Here is a 23,678-nt window from a genome sequence, read left to right on the forward strand (position 1 = left end):
CATATGGGCACTGGTTCAAGTCCTGGCTGCTCCACTTCCTATCCAGCTCTATGCTATGGCCTGGGAAAGCAGTGGAAGATGGCCCAAGTCCTCGGGTACCTGCACCCATGAGGGAGACCCACAAGAAGCTCCTGGCTCCTGGCTTCAGATCAGCACAGCTCCGGCCATTGCGGCCAATTGGGGAGTGAACCAGAGGATGGAAGACCTCTCTCTGCCTCTGCCTCTGCCTCTCCTTCTCTCTCTGTGCAATAACTTCCAAATAAATAAACACATCTTTAAAAAACTGAAAAAAAATTTAAAAAGTTGCTTCTGAGTGAGAAAAACATTTGAAAAAGAAAACATCTTTCTATCTCTACTTTCTTCTACTTCACTCCCCTCCTTTTTTTTTTTTTTTTTAACATGAGATCAGTTATTTAATGTCATTCCATGAAGTTGAAAGGTAAGATTAAAAAAACTCTCTAAAATAAATACATAAAAAACTTTTGGGATGTTACAAAAGCAAACAACTCTTCAATTAAATAACGTTAAAAATTAGAATCATTTTAAGTTTGTGAAAACACTAAGGCAACCTTAAAATGATTATTTAAAAACTAAATCTTTTTGGGCCAATACTCAGCTGAAACATACTTCTATATTCATTTAGAACTGCATCTAAGTGCAAGTAAGTGAGAATGTAACTTATTATGAAAGATCTTTAGTCAAGGATCCTTGATCTGCATATAGAATTATGAAAGTATTTCCCAACTGCTGTTGTAAGTTTACAACTCTGAGTTGTGAATAATCCATGCTTGTTATGTAACTCATATTTAGGTCTCCAAATGGAGTCTTTCCGAGGTGTCCAGGACCCTTCTCTATAAAGCATCTGTTTTTTTTTTTTTCCCCCACAGGCTGAGTGGAGAGTGGACAGTGAGAGAGAGAGACAGAGAGAAAGGTCTTCCTTTGCCTTTGGTTCCCCTCCAATGGCCGCCTCGACCGCGCTGATCCGAAGGCAGGAGCCAGGTGCTTCTCCTGGTCTCCCATGGGGTTCAGGGCCCAAGCACTTGGGCCATCCTCCACTGCACTCCCTGGCCACAGCAGAGAGCTGGCCTGGAAGAGGGGCAATGGGACAGAATCTGGTGTCCTGACCACGACTAGAACCTGGGGTGCTGGTGCCGCAAGGTGGAGGATTAGCCTATTGAGCCACGGCGCCAGCCAGTACCACTTCTTTTCAATGATTCCTCAAATCCTTTCCATCATGCCCTGGTGGTGGGAGTCCTTAACCCTGTAGGGTGCCCTAGTAGTATAACCAGGAACAGAATGACTTTCTGGAAATTAAAATAACAAAACGAGCAACAATTTTGCTGCAGCCACCCATGCAATTATTTGAAAGGAAAAACAAAATCAATGATTGCCCCTAATGCTGCTAACCAGTAACAGTCTGCAGGAAGGGCAAAATTCCAAATCACACTGAGGCAGTATTGGGAGAGCCATGCTTCATGGCGTTTTCCAAGTAGCAGACTGAATTTTCTAATGACGATGTTGCTCAGTTGGACTCTGAAGGGCGGCTGGTCTCTCTGAGAGAATGCCTCAATAGCTTTCTTTGCAGAAAATACTCAATGCTAAAAGAAGGGGAAGAAAAGCTGACTGCATTAAGAGCCCATTTTATTGCAGAAGGATTTTACAGCAGCAAGAAATGGTGAAAGGATCAGTTCTCTGGAAGTTTTAATGCATCCGGAGATGATGGGCTCTTTCAAAGCTTTGACAGCCAACTTGTACTTCCCTCTTAGCCTTTCTCTGATGCAGTGTCAGACAAGATGCTAGAAAATTTCCTAGTAAAGCTGGGCCCTTGTTGACCATCATGAGGCTGTTTTTTGTTTAACAGGAGAAAAGCCAACAGAAATATAGTTAATAGTTAGTTTCTAAGAATATTGGCCTTATGTTGTCTGCTATTCCAGGGAAACTCAACCCTTATCTATATTGTCCCCAGTGTCATTCATTTCAGTTGACTGAGGCTTTCTCCCTACAGTGCTGTCTCTTCTTGAATTCCATGACACCAGACACTCTCTGTTTTCTCCTCTGGTCACTTCCTTCCCAGTCTCCTTTTGTGATCAAATTTTAAATAATACACTGCCTCCCATCTCAATTTTCTGCTGTCTCCCAAGGTGTTTGCCAGTGATTCCTAGTTTCAAGTACCTCTATCCATATACAAGAAATCTCTTGACTAGAATTTTTTTTCTTTGAAAAGAGTAAATATTAATTTCTTTATCAAAAATTTTTATAATGATTCTTAGGCACAAGGCACAATTTCAAGTACTATATAAATAAAAGTTGTTGAATCCTAATAGCAATTCAATGAGATAAAAACCATTATTATATCCCACTTAATACATGATAAGGAGACTGAGGTGTAAGTCACACACCTAGCAGGGTCTCATGCTCTTAATTCCTATACATTGCTATCACTTCTTGATGATTTTACTTTATGTTAAAAAGGCATCTTCAAGTTAAAATGTCCAAAGTGGACTCTTGATTGCCCCCCTTAGCCACCTATTCATGTTTCAATCTTTTCCATGACAACAAATGATTCTCCTGGCCACCCTATTGCTCAAATTAAAACAAACAAACAAACAAACAAACTAGGAGCCGTTCTTGTCTCCTAAGTTTCCCACACTTCACACATCCAACTGATTGCCAAATTATATAAATGATTCCTGGAAAATATAACTTCAACTTATCAATGTCTTTCCTCCACTGCCACTATCTTGACATGACAATGGTGGCTAACATTTATATTTTTTTCTTGAATTTTATATGTGAAGTCATTCCTCCATAACCATGGGAGATTATTTCCAGGACCCTCTACAGATACCAAAATCCATGAAGACTCAAGTCCCTTACACAAAATGCCATAATATTTGCACATAAGATACATAATTCTCCTCTATACTTTAAATCACCTCTAGATTACTTATAATGCCTAGCACAATGTAAATGCCATACAGATGGTAGATATGCAATATTTGTTTAGGGAATAATGTTATGAAAAATGTCTGTACATGTTCATTATAGCTGCAACTTTTTTTTCTCAAATATTTTTCAATCTGAGGTTGGCTGAATCCATAGATGCAGAACCCACAGGTATGGAGGGCCAAATCTGTATCTCAGCTGCTGTTGGAAGCATTGTGAAATGGACAATAGAAGTTGTCTTTTCAAGGAGATGCTTGCATGGTCTATCAGACCTCCAGTGGTGGTCTAATTCTTTGGAACTGTGGGCCTTGGATTGCTTTGGTTGGTCTATTCTGGAAGTCCATAGAGAAAAGGGTTTCTTTACCAAGGGCTGGTGATGATACAGATGTTTCCTATCCATGCTGATGAAACTGTTTTCTGCTCATATCAATGCAAATGATTTTCTTTGGTAGAAAATATGTATTTTTCTAAATCCAATTCTCATCTGAACTATTTTTAACATCTCATTGGCTTCCTCAATACTTCATAAATTAAATTCTCAACATATGTTCATTTTACATTTACAGGAAATGTAAATTATTTCTTCTCTGGAGACTATTTCAAGACAGTACATTTCAATCCCATTTCTAGATGATCAGGCCAAAATGGAGAGGTTTCCAAGGTCACACTCCTGAGTAAATGGCAGTGTGAGGATTCATGTCCTGGTAGGCTAACTCCACAATCTGCTAACTCCCTCACTGCACTGTCCCTCGGGCTGCCATGTACACTATGATCACTGAAGCCAGAGTGTCTCCCTCCTGGACTACCACACAGCCGCTGATCTGCTCCTTCCTCTCCTTCCCCTGACCTGTCCATTCTTCATGTTGTAGACAGAGGGACCTTAAAATGTGCAGCTATTCACTGTTTCCACTATACCTTGAAACCAACTCCGTGTCATGGTTACACTAAGCAATCTGCTCCTATTCATCTCCCACTTTTCTTCCCCTCGTCAGGACCCTCCAGCCACACTCCCTTTTCACTGCCATAAAAGTGTTTTATTCTTTCCTGACTCTAGATTTGGGCATGTGAGAGTCACTCCCTGGATGACCTCCTCCCTTCTCCCAGCAGGAGCAACTCCCATGCATCCGTTAGGGATCTGCTTCCATGCACCTTTTCCAGGAAGACTGAGTTGACCCCCAGACTCATTAGGACCCTGGCTAGGCTTTCTTAGCATACCCTTTAATTTTCTGAGAGCAGTTACCAAACTGCATAATAACCATTTCCCTCACCAGACAAAATCTCTACAAAGGTAGAACTTCACATAATAGGTGCTCAATAAATACTTTTTCAAATGAATAATGAATTGACAAACAGGGAGGAAGGAATTGATTTTATGCATGACTTAGTATTGTATTTATTCTTAAGTCTAAAGATTAAAATCAAGCTAACGGGGAAATAGCCTAAAAACTTCCAAGAAATTAAATTATATTTCTTCGTTCCAGACACTGGCATGAGGAAACAAAGCTCTTTTCTTAAAATAAGAATTTCTTATGTTCTTTTAAAGTAACTATGTGAAAATTTAGTAACTTTAGTGGGCTTATTCATTTATATTTCCTTTTTTAAAGGTTTATTTATTTGAGAGGCAGAGTTAGAGAGAGAGAGAAAGAGAGAGAGCACGAGAGCGAGCAAGCATGTGCTCTTGCATCTGCTGGCCCACCCCCTAAATGGCTATAACAGCTGGAGCTAGGCCTATCTGAAGCCAGGAGCCAGATGCTTCTTTTGGATCCCCAATTTGGGTACAGGGACCCAAGCACTTTCTGTCATCCTCCACTGCTTTCCCAGGTACACTAGCAGGGAGCTGGGTCAGAAGTGGAGCATCTAAGACCCAAACATGTGCCCATTGGGGATGATGTTGCCACAGGTGGAGGCTTGAACTACTATGCCACAGTACTGGCCCATGTTTATATTTCTTATATTTTTAGGCACTAGGTACCAGCCTCATTTTATCTTATTTGGTGTTGAGTAGTCATATAGCTTGAGAAAATTTAAATTTAAATTTTGTATCTATCACACTTAAATTAAATTGAAATAAAAATGCTATTTTATAGAAGAAAAGGATCTAGGGGCAGCTTTGAAACAAAGGCTGATGTCAATAATTTATATGGACTCTGGTCAAACAGTGCTTATCTTACTAACACTTACTTCACTGCTGGGTACAACAGTGAAGGCTCTGGAGCATTTTGGAATTTTTCCTGGGTCCCAGGGGCCCAAAGAGAACTCAAATATTTTTTTATATATACTCTTCAAACTCAACATGCAAAGATTTTGGGAAAAAGGGAAGACAGGCTGCATATAGCAGCTATAAATGGAGCCAAATTATTCACAAATGAAAAATGAGGATATGACAGTTGTTTCAGACCCTTTTTCTTTCTCTGTGTTTTTTTGACCCATGTGAATAGAACAGGATTTGAAAGTTTGCTTTTCCTTGATAGTCTGACTCTTTAAAAAGCCATGTCCCAGGGACTCAAATGTCATTATAGCTTGCAGTGCCATCAGTGCATTTGTAGTTCCCATCTTAAACCCAGAATGTAGTTTTTAATCCATATTATTTCCCTGACTTTGATAAAAATCTGAAATACTGTAAACTCAATACTTTTCATGAACCATTTCTTCTTCACATGGAGTGAAATTAGTTTATCTTGCAATTTTGCAAAGGTTTCTTTCCCTTAATTCAACAAGTTTGGCAGAGCTTTCCAATGAAAAGTTCAGTTCATTAAAAATGACCCTAATGGACTTAACATATATTGGTGGTGACAGGGTCCATACTTTATTTTGGCACACAAGGATCCCATTAATTTGTCTTTGTCACTCTCTGGGGCTCAGCTGAGCAACAGTTCAGGCTTAGCTTTCTGAAAGTAGCTATAGAATGAGCAATAGTGGTTGACGGTGGGAGGGGCTGACAAATTTAGACCTTCTTGGGTTGCAATAAAGGCATTCCTAATGACTACATAAAAATGACTGTCTGCTTGCTTGAGTTTATTATTGATTTTGCTGTCTCTGTGCATGCTGGGAGCAATCTATGGGAATAAAATATATTTAACTCAGAGTTGAGAGAGGTTGCTTTTTTTTCTTTCCCAAGCAGTTTCTCAACTTTCTTTACGCAATTTTGCAATTTGTTCCATAAATTTTTTTTACTTAAATAAAGACAACTAACCTTTGTTCCTTTGAATAAACTCTAATAAACTAAAAGTGTGGCCCTTCTAAGTGAGTCTTCAAAGATCCTGAGAAGTATAGAAGAGAAGCAATAGGATGTGTTAGCTGAGAATCACCAGCTGAGAGTTGGGTTAGATATTGTGGTTCTTGCTCAAATACCAGTAGACCCAAGGCATATAAATCCCCATTTATAATGAGTGACTATCATCCATTTTTAACTAAGGTTCTGAGGATGAATGATGCTAGAAGAGACCCAATCATAACAATAGCTGATACATTTGCAGCACTTCCTGCATCCCAGATAGTTCAATATATTAACTTTAGCTTCACAATAACACTATGACTTAAAGACTATTTTTATACTCTTTTCACAAATGAGGAAACCAGTGCATATGGGGTTCAAAGACCTGCCTTGGGTCTCCTGTGGCTAACCGGCCATTCAAGATTCATATAAAGTAGTCACTGGAGCCCACACTTTCCACTCCTGTACACACAGCTGCTCTACATGGAGTCACGATCAATAATTAAGTTGCTTTTTACTTTGATCCTAGAAGGGCTATGTTTTTCCTTGGGCATGTAAATACATATATTCATTCTTACAACTCATACAGTTGGCAGTTTGATATATTTGCAAAAGAAAAATCAATTTTAGAAAATTATCTGTAGTTTCTGTTTTCAACCTATAGGTAGGAATCACTGAGGTACATATACAGATACAAATTACTCACATGTGGTCATTTGCTATGTAAAAAAGATCTAATGATCTTTTCCCCAGGAGTGGGTTTGGAGTCAAATCCATATTCAAGTAAGTTCTATCATAACCTGCCAAACATCCATTCACACCAAAATCCCTCTTAGGGGCTGGTGCTGTGGCTTAGTGGGTTAAGCTGCCACCTGCAGTGCTGGGATCCCATGTGGATGCCAGTTCTAGTAGCAGCTGCTCCACTTCCGATCCAGCTCCCTGCTGATGCTGATGGGCTCTGCACCCACATGGGAAACCTGGTGGAAGTTCCTGGCTCCTGGCTTCAGCCTGGCCCAGCCCTGGCTGTTGTGGCCATTTGCGGGGTGAACCATGGGATGCAAGATCGATCTCTCTCTCTCACCTCTTTCCCTCTCTCTCTGTCTCTTCCTTTCTCTCTTAATCCTGCCTTTCAAATAAGCAAAATAAACCTTTAAAAATATGCCGCTTAGGTTTCATTCAGTATATATATTGCATTCTCATTTATTTCTTATTTCTGCAATACCATGTACTAGCTTAACTATTCTAATATTTTAGCTCAGAGGTGGAGCAATTCTAACACATGGTAGTAGAGAATTTGGGAATTCAATATATAAGTTGCCAGCACTACTCTGAAAATCAATCACAGTCTCATTCTAAGAATATCCAAACAAATTGGATTTCTTCAAAACAGCTAGCTCATTTGCTTAATCTGTGGATAGATGACTGATATGCAACATTTTGGTCACAACCTCATTACTCCTATGGTAAGAATGCAATAAAGTTTACTTGAGGGCAATGACTTATTGGGTTATTTTTGCAATATCTGCACTTGGCACAGAGTAGGTTATTCTCAAGGTGAATTTGGCTTCTGTCATTGAGGAGGTATGAATAATTAGCATGTCATGAGATTTTCCAAAGTCATCTAAAATATAGAATTAACCAGAGAACATACAGTAAGCACACTGCTTGCTGATACAGAGAATAAAAAGAATGACAATGATTTTGAGAAACAGGGAGGAAGCCAGAAGGTGAGCAGCTGGAAGTGAGAGAAGTCAAGACTGTTGTGGGGTAAGGGATGGCTTCAGGCTGGCCAGTGTGAGATTTTCACTCCGTCATGTGCTAATTCTTAGAATTAAATGCTCTTTTTAATTTTACAACTAATGTTCAACCCTCAGCCTCTTGAATATAATTTGCAAATAATTTTTATGTTTCTTATCTTATAAGGTGAAATAAAGGTGAAATGATCCTTTATTCTTAACAAATAAATCTGTTCCTGTATATTGGTAAGATATTCTTCGTTATTTTCTGTGACCTGAAAAGAATTTAAGGCAGGTAACTTATATTGAGAATATAAACTGGATCCATTACTGATGTTTGATTCACTACGTCTTCTTTGGAAGAAATATGAAAGCACGTGCTTCTTTTTTTTTTTTTTTTTTTTAACAGGCAGAGTGGACAGTGAGAGAGAGACAGAGAGAAAGGTCTTCCTTTTGCTGTTGGTTCACCCTCCAATGGCCGCCGCGGGAGGCGCGCTGCGGCCTGCGCACCGCGCTGATCCGATGGCAGGAGCCAGGTGCTTCTCCTGGTCTCCCATGGGGTGCAGGGCCCAAGGACTTGGGCCATCCTCCACTGCACTCCCTGGCCACAGCAGAGAGCTGGCCTGGAAGAGGGGCAACCGGGACAGGATCGGTGCCCCGACTGGGACTAGAACCTGGTGTGCCGGTGCCGCAAGGCGGAGGATTAGCCTAGTGAGCCACGGCGCCGGCATGCTTCTTAATGAACATTTCTGGCCTCTTAAAAATATGAATTCATATTCTTCACCATTTAGCTAAGGCATCCATATTCTCAGACAACTTACTGGTTTTAAATATGGACTAAGGTAAGCATATGTTTAAATATTATATATTTAGACAGTATTTTCAACAAGGTAAACAAGGCATTTCATGACTATGGGATCACCATGGCAACACTTATTGCCCTTTCTTTCTGTGTCTAATTCCTTTTGGATTCTGTTCATTCAGATGCATGACAAGAATTTCCCTCTGCTTCTCATTGAATCAGCCCATCTCTATGCTAATGCCATCTGGCACCCAGATATTCCTGCTGCCTTCTGCCTGCTTGATTTTCTTTCTTCCTTCATCTTAATGGCTCACATCAAGATATTTAAGTCCTGAATGTTATGTGTAAGTACAAACTGGTTTTCTAACCTTGCAAAGACCAAGTTGTTGACTGAAAATCTAACTTAAGGTTTTTAAGAAAGCAAGAACAAGGCACAAGGCCCACTTTTTCCTGACTTTGAGACAACAGTGTCACCAAGGCTCTCCATCTGGTGAATCCCAGATATTTGATGAGGGGGATGGCTGGTTAAAATGGCTGTGTTAGCCACATGGTTCCCAAAGGAGCCACCACACCTTACTGTTCTAAGTCATCAAAGAACTATTGGCAAATGAAACCAATGGAGGCACTTCATAAAGTTTATGGAAAAATAGATTTAAAAGATGAGTCTACTTGGTGTAAAATTTTTTTTGAAATCCATGCATATATGGAGTCTTTAAAATATTCATGGAAAAATGTGCACGATGAAAAAACTATGCGTGGATTTCAAAATAAACTGTGAAGAACCTGGCTTCCCCTAGTGCCTGGTAAGGCCTCATTTTCCCTACCCAGGAAGCTTCTTTTAGAGATCTGGAAGTCCAACAAGAGAAAGGCAAAGCACCTGGAGCATCCAGACAATACTTTTTCCTAAAGCTTGTCTCCTGAGCAAATTACACCACATAAGGCATCCAGTGGCCTGCAAGGGTCTGAAGGAGCTGAGGAAATGAACAATTTCCTTCCTATTCCAAGACAGAACAGGATTTTTAAGGAGACCAGCTGAATGACTTCCTGTTCAACTGTATTTCTTTAAATGTCCTAGAGATCACCATTGTATCATTTTCCCTAAACAAGTTAAGCTGTCAGGGGGTCATGATATGTATTTGCCTTGAAGTGGTAGTGAAATTTATGCATACATCTCAACAAAGACTGTAATTAAGGTAGAAAAATAAGTAATTTGCCAGTAATTTGCTTTAGCTTCTATTTGATTAATGAATATAATTTTATAACATTGTAGTATTGATTTTCCAACAAAAAAGTATATTTTTATTTTATATATTTTTCAGTGGAAGCAAGCAGAGGGTCTCAATCTAGCATTTAGATGATGTAATAGACATCTAACAACAATCTCATCAGCTGAAGGACAATTCAAGAAGACACAGCCGGATTTTAATAAGAGAGAATTCTATTACTGTTCTTCCTCCCCCTTCTAATGCTGGGATAGCATTGCCATTACCTTCAGACTCTCCTAGTGTCCTGTTAATTCTAGAAGTCTATCCTTAACCACATTTCTTTTGTGTTCACTGGCTAATGGGACTTTTATGGATTCCTTGGCAGACATCTTCTGAAGCAAGTTCACCTTGTTGTGTTCCTATGCAAGATAGTGTTCGAGCTTCATTAGTGAAAATCCTCCACTTTCTTAGTCTTGGGATTTGGATCTTATTTTCATGTCCTGCTCAACAGGAGTCACAGAAATACCTTGCTTAAAGATCCTTGATAAAACTTGAATTTTCAACTTGAACACCTGATAAAAATGAATGCCTGGATCAAAGCAAACCATAGTCACCAGCAAAAAAACAGCTCTGAAGTGTGGATCTCACAAGGGATCAATAATTTTTCACTATCAAGAAAATCCACTAATCACAATATTCCTAAATTTGTACCACAGGCATCAAACAAATCATAAATAAACTATTCTGTGGTCGAGGAAGAAAATATCTAAATTAGTTTTCAATTGAAGGTTAAGCTCTCTATTTTGAATCTATACATCTAAATTCTATATTATCTCTTTATCTATGAAGGTATCCCAAAAATTCTGTGGAAAAATGGAACTAAAAGACAAAGTTTATTTTGGTGCAAAAATTTTTGAAATCCATGGACTGCTTTTTGTAATATGTGTTTTCCATGAACTGTTTGAAGAGCCTTTGTATGCATATATTTAAAACCTTTTTTGTACCAAAATAAATTTTCTCTGAATTCCATTTACCACTAACTGTTCTTGTACCATTATAATAGTACATTATCCCAATGTGATTCAATTTCCATCTTTATTTCAGTGATTTCATTAGATTGACATCTGTATTTCTATCTTCTGCATGGTGTTTGGTTTAATGGAACCACAGTGTCGGTATTTTCTTCTGCTTTATAAAGTTTTAGTTATTCTTTGGCAATTCAGCTTGTAATATTTTTTCATAGTTTTTGTCTAAATATATCTTAGAGTAGTTGCTTTCCAACATATTTTTGGCCAGAGTGTCAACCACTCTTTTTCCTGCATTTTGGAGTTACTAAAATTCTCCAACATTCAACAACGGTATCTCCAAATGTCAAAGATTTTAATTTAGTGATTTTCCTATATTATTTAATAAGACAGGCTGGTGATAATATTTTCACTTTCCATATGGGGAAATAAGTATTAATTGCTGCTGTACTACAGAACCTTCCAGTGTTAGCTGGAGCCACAGCAAGAGATGATCGTTCTGGATCCCTGTTGCTGCTTCACTGTAGCAGTTCAGAAATGACAGCCACAGCTTCTGAACATTGCCATCTAATTTAAGCAATGTGAGTCTCTCTGGTGGTGGAAGGAATGACTTGTTGACAGTATATCATCTTTGCATTATACTTTGGAGAGTAATTATAGGTTGCTATATACATTTAGAAATTGGTTTATGTGGTTTAAAAAAGAAGTAATCAAGACCATGCAAAAATCATGTTTTTAAAATTCAGAATCAATAAAAACAAAAAATAATGTGACACTTCGGACCTTTCCTAGGGCTCAGTGCACTAAACATGTAAAATGTATTAAAATGTGGAAACCGTATACCTTTCATTACACTATTCTACAGCTGTCATTTATTTCATTTAGATATAAAAGTAATTGTTATTCTGAGCCTAACAGTAAACATTTCCTTTACCTGGCACCAGCACTCCAATTACAATCTACTTCAATTCAGATTAATCATGCCAAGATGGCAATTCCATTATACTAAGAGTAAAATTTAATAGTCTAGTATTAAGCTAGAGTTTTCGATGGCTGAAACAATGTGTTTAACTGATTTAGGGATTTTATTAAGATTAAAGTTAAACATAAAGCATCTTAATCAGACCTTTAGGGGAAAACACTCGTTACAAAATATGGCTGACTGTGGTCTATAGAATGCTTCTGCAGGAGCATTAAATTCCACTCATTTGAAAAGGATGTAATAGCAGGAAAGATGTTTAATTACAGACATAAAATGTTTTGTATTTTCAACTTTGTTATATTATTTAACATCACTGTTGATTCCAATATTATACATAGGATTGTGCTTTACACTAGGCAAGCAGAGAGTTCATTTAGGTAAAAAAATACACATCTGGTTTTAAGCATTTAACTCAGGAATACACATAAGGAGTAACCAGCTCCAATTACATGGCATCTTTCTGTGTTTTAAATAGGACCTTAGTGGATTAAGGAGTTAATGCCCCTCTAAAATGAACTGCTTACTTCCTCTTCAGCAACAAGATTTGTCAAACTAGGTACTGGCAGGAGAGAAACAAAAAAGTTTCATATTCATATATTCACTCAGTGGTTGCATTACGATCTTCAACCTGTCTTTCCTCCAAAATTCTGGGCGGCTAGCTGCTTTTTCTCAAAGAATTTTTTTAAAAGAAGTAGTTGTAGAAATTTTACAGTACAGAAATCATGTAGGCTTTGTTTAATTGTCCTTTTAATTTAAAATGCTAATATATGCCCTGTTTTTCTATGAGGTCAAATGACTTCACACTATTCTTTACAAATAACCTTTGTTATACAAATATGGCTTTTTGTTATACACAATACAAATCAGTACTTTGAGTTACTTTTGTAAACTCTAACTTATTATATATGTATTTGACATGAGGAGGGAGAGACAGAGAAAGCTCACATTCCCTAGTTCACTCCTCAAACGCCTAAAATGGCCAGCAATGAGCTGGGCTGAAGCCAGGAGCCAGGCACTCAATCCAGGTCTCCCCTGTGGGCGGCAGGAACCCAATCACTTGAGCCATTACTTCTGCCTTCCAGGGTCTGCACTGGTAGGAAGCATGATTCAGGAGCTGGATTGAACCCAGACCACTATGGGATGTGGGCGTCTTTTCTGTCTTTTTAAAGATTCATTTATTTATTTGAAAGTGTTAGAGAGTGAAGGAGAGACAGAGAGAGACAGCGATTTCCATACACTGCTCACTCCCCAGATGGCTTCAACGGCTAGAGCTGGGCTGGGCCAGGCCAAATCTAGGAGCCAGGAGATTCTTCCAGGTCTCCCACATGGGTGTCAGGAGCCCAAACACTTGGGCCATCTTCCGTTGCTTTTTCTAGGCCACTAGTAGCGAGTTGGATCAGAAATAGAGCAGCCGGACATGAACTGGCACATATATGGGATGCCAGCCTGTACCTGTTAGACCTCAACACCAGCCCTGGGATGTAGTTATCTTAACAGGCATCTTAACCACTAGGCGAAATGCCTACCCCAGTTTTTTGTGTTGTATTTCTTTTCAAATTTCTTTCTGTGTAGAGTGAGATTCAGGAACACAAATCATAATCTGACAAATAACATAAAATTTAGATTCAAACAGGATGGATTTGAGAAAATTCTAAATTGCGTTTGAATAGATAGATTACAATATTCATTTATATCTGTAGTAAAATTGGAACTGTAGATTTAATTTGGAAACAAGTCCATATTCTGCGTGTTCTACAGACACAGCAGCTCTTTACATTCCATATGTCTACATGGAAGGTAGGTAACATGTCTCATGGATCAGTGAATATTACAGACCCTAGCACTGATATTATCTGACTTAATGAAGAAATTCTTCAACCTGAGAACTTACTTTGGTCATGTATTTTGTTAATAAACAGAATTCTGTTATTTGTAAAAAGGATGCCACAGATGTGCCTAGCTGTGTCTCTATTGGAATCAACACATTCACCGATCAACCAATCAATTGACTTTTGCTTCTTTCCTTGTTTCCCCGTGGGAAGTGTCTGGTGAATCTGTGCCCAGTGGTCTTACACATTTCATAGCCTCAATCAAACAGAACAACTCTGGAGCTTTGAGCAAGTGAGGCAAAAACCTGGGTCTCTTTCTGACATCGACCAACAAGAAAGGGAAACGAAAGCCTATGAATTTCGTTTGCACTTATATATTTTACTAATTAATTTTTCTGATGGATTAGGAAGGTGCTTCAAAAGTTCAAGGAAAATGGAATTAAAAGATACATTTATTTTGGTGCCAAGAAAATTTTGGAAACCAGGAATTATTTTTTCATAAAATGCATTTTCTATGGACTTTTTGAAGACTTCTTGTACATTGCAAGTTGGAGATAAAGGACCGTTGAAAACTGCCTAGGCTTTCACATCAAATCTGTATTATATCATTGGATGCAGAGCAGGCCTTCTCACTTTTGGTCCCTTGCTAAGCAAAGAGAAAAGATGTCAGATTGTGAAGACTAGGGTAAACAGTTCCCACTTCAGGTAAAACTGTAAAGCGTTCAGAGTTCAAGTGTCAATTTTGAAAAACACCTTGAAACTGATAAGTCTCCAATTAGAGTCGAAAGCTCTCATTCACCCTTGGTAAGATGACTGTGTTTAGTTCAGAACCCATGGAAGCCACACCCAGTGAGGCGCTGCTTTCTTTAACCAATCAGCTTCAAGGGTGGAATAATTTGTGCTTTGAAAACTTACGAGGGCTCTTCTGACACAGCGGCTCCTTCCTCCAGCTCTTGAGCTTGTTTGTACCACGGCAGCTTGGCCTCGACTGGAAGTTTCTCTGAGAATTAAGTGCATGCACGTAAAAAAGGGGAGGTTAGAACCAATCTGAGATCTCAGGGAAATTCCTCTTTCACCTCACCAGTTCTTAGTTTACACCGTACCTAGAAGTTACTATGCTAATAACTGCAAATAATAGGTTTTTACATAAACTGCTGCCTCTGATGATGATGGGTATATGAAGAAAAAGAGTTGAGTTTTTAAAATTCTTCATAACACTAGTCTCTGTATGAATGCTTCCTCTTTATTATGTTGTAGAGCAAAGGAGAGTTCATTTTTATGGAAGTCACAATTCCAGGAGCAGGAGCTCAACATGCATGTGAAAAATCATCAAAGTATCTTTTCACTATTTCCTGTTGAATGGATGAAGCGAAATTTACCCTTTAAAACAAACACAAAGCACAGTGAATCATATTGTGATAGTTTCATCCATTCTAACGGCTTTTTTTTTTTTTCTGGTTCTTTTTGATAAGCGTGATATATGTCACGTTGTCAAACTACTCCTCTTAGAGATTCAGATATCTTTAGATATCTGACTCACTCAGCACCATGCCAAGGCTAACTGACAACTGGAATATGTGCAATTTGGGTCCATAACCCATAATTTGACCAGTTTCACCTACTTATCTAGCTTTGACCAAACAATTCAGAACAAGCTTTCTAAGTGCTTCCTGGGGGAAAAATTGTGGAGAAGAAGAAAAAGGGAGGTTTTAACAGCTCCTACAGAAGTAAGTGCCAAGATTCCCATTCTGACATATTTATTAGGGTCATTTATAGGCATATTTGCCTTTATAGCATGAGCCAGTGAAGCTCTATCACCATTTTATAACGCATAATTGCAAAGATGAAAGAAATATGTCTATATATGCACACACCATGGAATTATATGGTATTTTAATGATGTTTGGAGAGCCTGGCTCACTCCTTAGTTGTGAAAAACCAGATTTTATTCTTGACTGTTAACTACAAACTGCTTTTTTGTCTCTGAAGTGGCCTGGTAAAGACGGGGCCAAGAAGTAACTGGCAATTTTACGTTGGAGGCATCACTTCTTGTCCTCTGTGTGCAGCAATTGTTTACAGTCAGAAAATGAAGCACGTAAGAAATGTAAAACTGCCAAAGCCAATAAGATTTGCTAACATTTTAAACACTGCAGCACGATCCTTACACATAATAATAGCATTTTACAACTACCCCATCTATCCCAAGCAAATGAGTCAGTCAATAAAATCATCTCTGAGAGTGAGAGCTACTCAGTCTTTCAATGCAAATTGTTCAGTTCGGCACAAACAGTAGGCTTGTAATACTCTAACCATTGGTTTGAACTGATCCTGTCAAATGTACCTGTGGCCACCCCTCTACGTTAGAGGACACTAACATCAAGACTTTTGTGGAGAACTTACTATATGCCAGGCACTAGGCTAAGCACCTGATTTATATTCTATCTCATTTAACCCTCACATTGTCTCTGAGATCATGGATTCTGAGGCAGGCATTATTATCTCAGTTTTACAGATGAAGATACAGTTGTAGAGATATGATTATAAAAATTAATCATGACTTTCCATACACAGATTTTTGGTTTCTGCCTACACCATTAATTACATTTCATGATGCCACTCATTTCCACCCAGGACAACCTATAGCACACTAAAGAGTTACATTATGACTGATTGTCAGAGCAACTTAGTGTTTTAAAGAAATATATTAATAAGGACATTTAATATTTAATATTAAATTTATTATTAGAAACTGGAGGAGGTTTCAACAAAGAATGTTTTCCTTCTGAAAGGTTTGTGACTTAGGATTTTTCTATTTCATTGACACAGATTAGTAATAATACTAATACAGAAATCAAGTTAGTATTCATGCCAATCTGAGACACCCACTGTAAGTATCAAAAATCATAATCAGTAAATAGCAGTTTTCTAATTTTTAAAGAAGATTGATTTCTAATACTTATTACATTCTAATATATTTCAAGTTTTCATTTCAAATCATGGTTCTGGAATTGAGACTCATGTTAGTGTTTTAATTTTCAAAATAAAAAGCAACAGTTTTCTGTTTCATCAATTTGAAGCATGTGGCTTCCCAACGTGTTTCAGTCTGAACAAAGCAGACAGACTTAGATTTACTGCTTTGTTTTTAATAGCAAGAAGTGTTTACAGTAATATACAGTCTCCCTCTAAGCAGATGTTTTTTTAGTAATAGTCTTCAAACATTGTTGTGACCTAAGAGATAATTATTACATAGATTTTATATATAATATAAATTTCTATACTTAAAATTTACAAAGTCCGGCTGGCGCCGTGGCTCAACAGGCTAATCCTCTACCTGGCGGCGCCGGCACACCGGGTTCTAGTCCCGGTCGGGGTGCCGGATTCTGTCCCGGTTGCCCCTCTTCCAGGCCAGCTCTCTGATGTGGCCTGGGAGTGCAGTGGAGGATGGCCCAAGTGCTTGGGCCCTGCACCCCATGGGAGACCAGGAGAAGCACCTGGCTCCTGCCATCGGATCAGCGCGGTGCGCCGGCTGCAGTGCGCTGGCCGCGGCGGCCATTGGAGGGTGAACCAACGGCAAAGGAAGACCTTTCTCTCTGTCTCTCTCTCTCACTGTCCACTCTGCCTGTCAAAAAAAAAAAATTTACAAAGTCATTTGAAAGTTTTATAAAAGAATCAACTCCACTTAGCAGAGTTTGTTATAAAGAATCCTTACCAAAAATACTTGGTTTACTTAAAAATATTCCAAGAAATTAAAAACAGCATCAAAATACACATAAGAAGTCAGAGTAGTAGCAGAGCACCTATCAAGTTACCTTTCGGTTTATAGCAGGGGGTGGGTATGATGCATTCCTCTTTTATGTGGGGCTTCGTTTTGGGGCTACAGCCTCCTGTGTGCATCCCTCGATGGTCAATGCAGAGGACCACACGGTACCTGAGGCCCTGACCACATGTCACCGTGCACTGGAAAGACATTGCAAGAAAAAGGAGACTCATAGACAAAGCCTTGCTTACTCTTCTTTACTTCCCATCTGCAAGCATTCATATAAGGGTTCCTTTTCAAATGAGGACTCCTGGTGGATTTGTACCACTTCTTACCAGTCATGGGGTATTTGTTTTGTTGGGCTATTTGAGGTGAAGCTGGCTGAAAATTCAATCATTTTCAATTTATTAGCTTTGGATTCAGCAATCCTGAAGCATCCACTTCATGCAAAGTCTCAAACCAGGCACCAAGAAAAGAAACTGTGGAGTGTGCTCAATTTTAATGAAAAATATGGTATTTTAATTTAGTTTCTTTGCTAGTGACTACAATTAAAAATATGGGAAATGCTAGTGTCCATGTAGGCATTCAATAATTATGAACTGCCATCATAGCAAGTTATACTGTGGCATGGGTAATTACATTGTGGCAACTGATTGTACTGAAATGGAAAACAAATTTATAGGAGCTCATTCAATGCCCAGATAATGACAGCACATCCAAGGGTATTACTTGTCTGATAGCTTGTCTAGATACAGAAAAGCAACACAGGTCAGATGTACTTCCTCAAGCCCCAAGGCTCAGGGGAAAGTCTTTAGTCATTTCCATGGATGGAGGCACAGTGGTTTACTTCCACATCTTTCTAGCTCCTTTGCCATTTCCCCTTTTGCGTTAGCAACCAGGAAACCCAGAAAAATATTTAATGTTTAATTAGAGCAGGTTTCCTAATGTCTATAATTTGTTGGTTTTAACTACCCTGTTTTATCCCCATTTAAATTATTATGAATAACACATTTAGTTATCATTTTCATCCATTGAGACCCTTTTTGGATACAGAGTATAACAGGTGGAAAATGAAGTAAAATGTTCGGGCTACAGAGCTCCATCACTGAACCTGCTTTCACAGATGCAGGGTCAGCTTCAATTACTCTTGAAAGCCATTTGCTTCCCCAGGGCCATTTAAGGGAGCACTATTCAGGGGAGCAATAGAGGCTTCTTGAAACAATCATGAGAAAGACAATTAGAAAAAAAATCATTGACTTTTGGCCAGAAACAGGCATCCCTACTCCAGGAGCTAAGCTGGTGGGCTTCCAGACACCTCAAGAGCAGAAGTGTGGTGCTACCCTGGGTATCGGGTGGGGCCGTGACCATGAGAGGGAAGAGCGGACTTACTCTCCTAATGAACAAAGAAAGAAGGCACAGTTACCGGAGACCACTCCTGTGCCAGCCATTTAGGGCAGTCAAAAATGTTGCAGGGCTGCACGATGGGCATCTTAGGGGTGTACATGCATTTCCACTCTTCCACTGAAGTGACATGCCCCTGGATGTCCTCCTCCACACAGGAAACTGCCCGGCTCTGGATGCCCCCCCCACAAGAGGAGGAGCACGCGGTCCACGGGGTGGCCTCCCACCTACAGAAGCAAGGGGAGTCATCAGGGCAGACATGCACATGGCCACACCTCCTCAGTGACCTGCCAGCCCAACCCCAGTCCCCGTGCCTACTGGGATTATCAGGTTCTGAGAGGCTATGGTCCAAAGAACCAAAAACCATCTAGTGCCTGAAATCTGAGGAGCAAGAGAAGGATTCCACACTGGCAAAACACTTTGGAAACCATGAAGTTGTACAGAGATGCTAAGAAATTAGTTTTGAGGGCTGGTCACAGGAAGTCTGTGCTGTCTGTCACCTACACAAAAGATGGCACTTCAGTCCTCAGAACTCCTCCTAGAATTTCCAGATATGGTCGTATCAAGACTCAAGCTGGACTATCAGTTCATGCGAATAGTTTTACCTGGGTGAGGATTTTCAATGTAATACTTCACTACTTTACTTTAGGGTATCTTTTACAGGAGAAGTTCATGAGAAATCAAGGCAAACAAATGACCTGCTCGCTTGCATCTGAAACTGTCGGCTTTGAGACTACACACTTATAGGTTCAGCACAATTCTGATGTTCAAACTGTGCCATCCCTCAGTGGAGCTGCATTAATACAGGTGCCACCTACTTCTCTGCTTCCCAGTTACACTGAGGGATACTGGCAGTTGCAACTTCTCCAGTAAAGAACTCCTGGAGTTGGGAGGAGGTTCTATTTTGTTTGTATTTTCTCCCATCACCTTATTTCACTTCTTGATAATTATTTTTAATTGTACATATTTATAGGGTATGGATGGTGTGATAATTTGACACATGTATTCCAAGTGCAATGACTGAATTAGATTAGCTAACATTTTCACCTCCTTAAGCATTAAAATATTTCAAAATTAACAATTGTAAACATTTATGAGGTACAGTGGAATAGTTCAATAAATGTATACAATGTATGCTGATCAAATCAAATCTGCTTGCCATTACTTTATATTTAGAGACTTGGAACTCCTGTCTTCTTATATGGTTTCTAATACATGGTTATTTTGAGCCATAGTCACCCCACTGTGGGACGTTTAGTTTTGATTGAAAGGCCTATGGTATCTGAGTCTAGGTATATAGTAAAGTAAGCTAGAAAATAATATTTTCAAGAGGAAAATTTCTTTGATTTTTTTTTTTCTCCAGAGTGGTATACAGCTCTGAAGTACCTGGGACCAGATGCCGAGAGAGATCTTTGCCTAGCTCTTCTTCTCTTCTTCTAGATCTAGACAATGTGGAATTTCTAAAGACAGAAACATAGGTTCTGAATGAGCTGAGTTTGTCTTTCTTACGTGGATTGTGCTGTTGATGATGGCTGCTAGGGAGCTTTAAGATTCTCTTAAAATTATGAGAGATATTTTTAATGAAAGAGAAAATATCACTGAGTTGATTTACCTGCAGAGTTAACTTTTAAAACATTGCACAGGCTTTGGAGACTTTAGTTATTTTATAAATAGAATTTCATGTACATTGTGAGCTTGATTTCTCTTCTGTGTGAGCCAGAATCATGGGTGTTTTCCCAGTTACACTGAGTTTTTCTCCACATTTTCTCAGCACTGTTCTACATTAGCAACAACTGTTATCTCCACTGCGGATAGCTGAAACATGCTGCCAAAGACAACATTTTCCTGTGCATTTTCCCCAGCAGACACAACCGTAAAAGATCATTGTGGAGAAACTGAGGCTCTCAGTCCAGCCTTAAGAGACTTTCTCATCCTTTCAAGAGGGTGAAGTAGCTCTATACAGAGTTTCTCTTCCAAAAAGTTGAAATCAATTCTCATTTGTCTCCATGGAAATCTCTAGAATGATTTCTTCTGAAGGAGGGTTTCAGGCCTGATACAGACTAAAATGGGACTGAATTTATTAAGTACTTATTGACATTGGATTTCACCTGACAGTCAAGTAGAAACATGTTTTTGAATGCACATTTAACCTCTTTGAATATGAACACACCATAAAAGAGCACATTTTCTAATTGGTATTCAAACATTCCCAAACTTGAACCCTCTAGAAGGAGAGTGATTAATATCTGTCTCAACACCTGGATATGACCATAGTGCCATAGTGGAATTTTACAGACAGTAGTAAGTGTCCTTTTCAATGTCAGTGATTATAGAGAGAAAAATGAGGCTAATGTTCTAAGAGCTTATAGCATGCTTTCACCATACTAAAGTTTTATATGTAAAAAAATTATCCTCATAATAATAGGCTTATGTGTAATTTTAAAGCAAACATGCTTGGGTGTTTTAAAATATAGAAAAAGCTAAGTGAGTATCAGTCAGGAGATCTTAAAACAATGATCATCAGATAAATGCTGGAATCAGAAAAAAAGACATATCCAAGAATCTCGCCCAGGAAAAACATTAAAATGAATTTTAAATTATATATTTTAACTTCTTTGATTTAAAAAAATTCTAAAAATTAAGAAAGATGTAGAATAGTGGCGTGTATTAATTAGGAATAAAGATAATTCACCATATGGCATTCTTATGTTCAGAAAGATGTTACAGTCAAAGACTAAAAGGAGGAAAGAACAATCTAGTAATGCATGAATCATGTTTTAATCTGTATGCATGGTCTTAAATGTGTTTAAATAATTCAATGAGTAAAGCCTCTCCCTTGATCAGTGTGTAGCTGTTTTTTGAGAACCCCTATTGAGTCTAATTCTTATGAAATGAAGACCCCATTTGTAGAAACAGCTTCTATTAATGAGGACCTTCTTAGTGAAACAGAATGTCCAACTTCAGTACTAGTTCAGTAACAGAAGTGCAAGGAGCAAGAAATGCAGCCAGTATTTGTGAATTTTCCTTTCCCATTGATGCAGTGACATGCCAAATATATACACAATAACATGATGATATATTGCAAACATATAGCAGGGAAGATTATTTCAATACCCTACTGGGGGGCCGGCGCTGTGGCACAGTGGATTAAAGCCCTGGCCTGAAGCGCTAGCATCCCATATGGGCACCGGTTCTAGTCCTGGCTGCTCCTCTTCCAATCCAGCTCTCTGCTATGGCCTGGGAAAGAAGTAGACTATGGCCTAAGTCCTTGGGTCCCTGTAACATATGAGAGACCTGGAGGAAGCTCCTGGCTCCTGGCTTCAGATAGGCTCAGCTCCAGCTGTTGCGGCCATTTGGAGAGTGAACCAGCAGATAGAAGACCTCTCTCTCTCTCTTCATCTTTACCTCTCTCTGTAACTGTCTTTCATATAAATTAAAAAAAAATCTTTTAAAAAAATACCCTATTGGACATGAGTCTTATGGGGGAAATTACAATCTATAAAAAAAATCAGGTTTAATCTAGGGTAGGCATTAGTTATGCCAGAGAAATAAAAACAAGAAAGCTTATGGCTATGACCAAATCTAGGAGCTGCTAGAACAGGAAAAGCATAAAGTTGATGTTGCTCACTCTGCTCCCAGCCTTGCCCTTATCTTGAAATGGATAGCCTTCCCCCAAACAGATGTTCATGTGCCACGAATAGATATTTTACAGATACAGACATTGAAATCAAATGACATCTTGGTACAGTTAAAGTAATCTTTTGTGCTATCGCTCAAATTTTTCAAAATTCCTGTATCAAGACAGCAAAATGATATAGCGGGAGTATTCTAAAGTTGTCATTGTCTTTATCAGTACAGTCATAGGAAAGTGGGAGGGAGCTGACTAGGAGGGAGCCATTTAGCTAACCTAAAGCAACAACATAGAAGGCATAAAGCAAATTCTCCTCTCCATGTTCTACCATTAGATGTGCAAAGTGAGTTCTCTGCCAGTCACTGGAAAGATTTAAGTAGAGGCTGGGTGACAACTTGTACTTGTGTGTATGAATTATATAATGTGGACATGAATGCATATGTGTATACATATATTGCTTGTATCTCTCTGGTGGGTTGGAATGGAAAGGAAGAGTTGGACCAGATGACCTCAAGGGACCTGCATTTTGACTCTAATTAATTAGGTATTTGGGGATTTTCAATTTTTTCTTTATTTTACTGTTCAGAATAAAATTATTTTCTGGGCTTGGTTTAGTTTGGGACTGCGCAAACTACTATGAGTTATTCCAACTATTTATAATCTGATTTAAAGCCTGGGTTCTAAATAGCAGCCAACTCCCTGAAGGCCAAGTAAGAAAATAGATCAAAGATCTATTTCAAGCTCCATTCTAATTTCTGCTATCTGTGGATATTTTTCTCATGTTGCAGGTCATACTCCATGTAGCTAGTATACTTCTCAGTTTCTCCAGTTTTCTTATGAATCTATTATAAAGAGATAAGCTATATCAAAAGTTCTTGAATCACTGTCATCATTCTAGTTTTAAAAATTACTGTATCTTATAAACCAATGCAGCATACTGAATTTTATGTTTTTTTTTAAATCACCCCCAATATCTGAACAATAAGGATATGAAAAAACTGCCTTTTTAAACTTAATTATAACTTCTTTGTAATAATAAGGAGATATTTAAAGTCCCTATGCAAAATCATCCCACATCTGGAATTCCACATTCTTGGTACTGGGATAATACATTAGGCAGTGTTTGTTTAACAGTTAGCAACAGTGCTTT

The 23,678-nt window shown here is 38.7% G+C and overlaps 1 protein-coding gene across 4 annotated transcripts in view; it reads right to left on the bottom strand.

Moving 5' to 3' along the window:
- The window catches only part of ADAMTSL1 (ADAMTS like 1), a 475,795-nt gene that overhangs the window by 250,287 nt on the left and 201,830 nt on the right, over nucleotides 1–23,678 (bottom strand). For 3 of the 4 annotated variants that reach the window (XM_062208159.1, XM_062208160.1, XM_062208158.1), the window contains 3 exons: nucleotides 18,920–19,124; nucleotides 17,549–17,696; nucleotides 14,655–14,739 (listed from right to left, as the gene is read on the bottom strand). The exons of the other annotated variant lie outside the window; for it this stretch is intronic. In XM_062208159.1, coding sequence (XP_062064143.1) covers nucleotides 14,655–14,739; nucleotides 17,549–17,696; nucleotides 18,920–19,124 — 438 coding nt within the window. The remainder of the gene's footprint in view (nucleotides 1–14,654; nucleotides 14,740–17,548; nucleotides 17,697–18,919; nucleotides 19,125–23,678) is intronic. 4 annotated transcript variants of the gene reach the window in all.

The sequence above is a fragment of the Lepus europaeus genome, chromosome 12, assembly GCF_033115175.1.
Source record: "Lepus europaeus isolate LE1 chromosome 12, mLepTim1.pri, whole genome shotgun sequence".
NCBI lineage: Eukaryota > Metazoa > Chordata > Mammalia > Lagomorpha > Leporidae > Lepus > Lepus europaeus.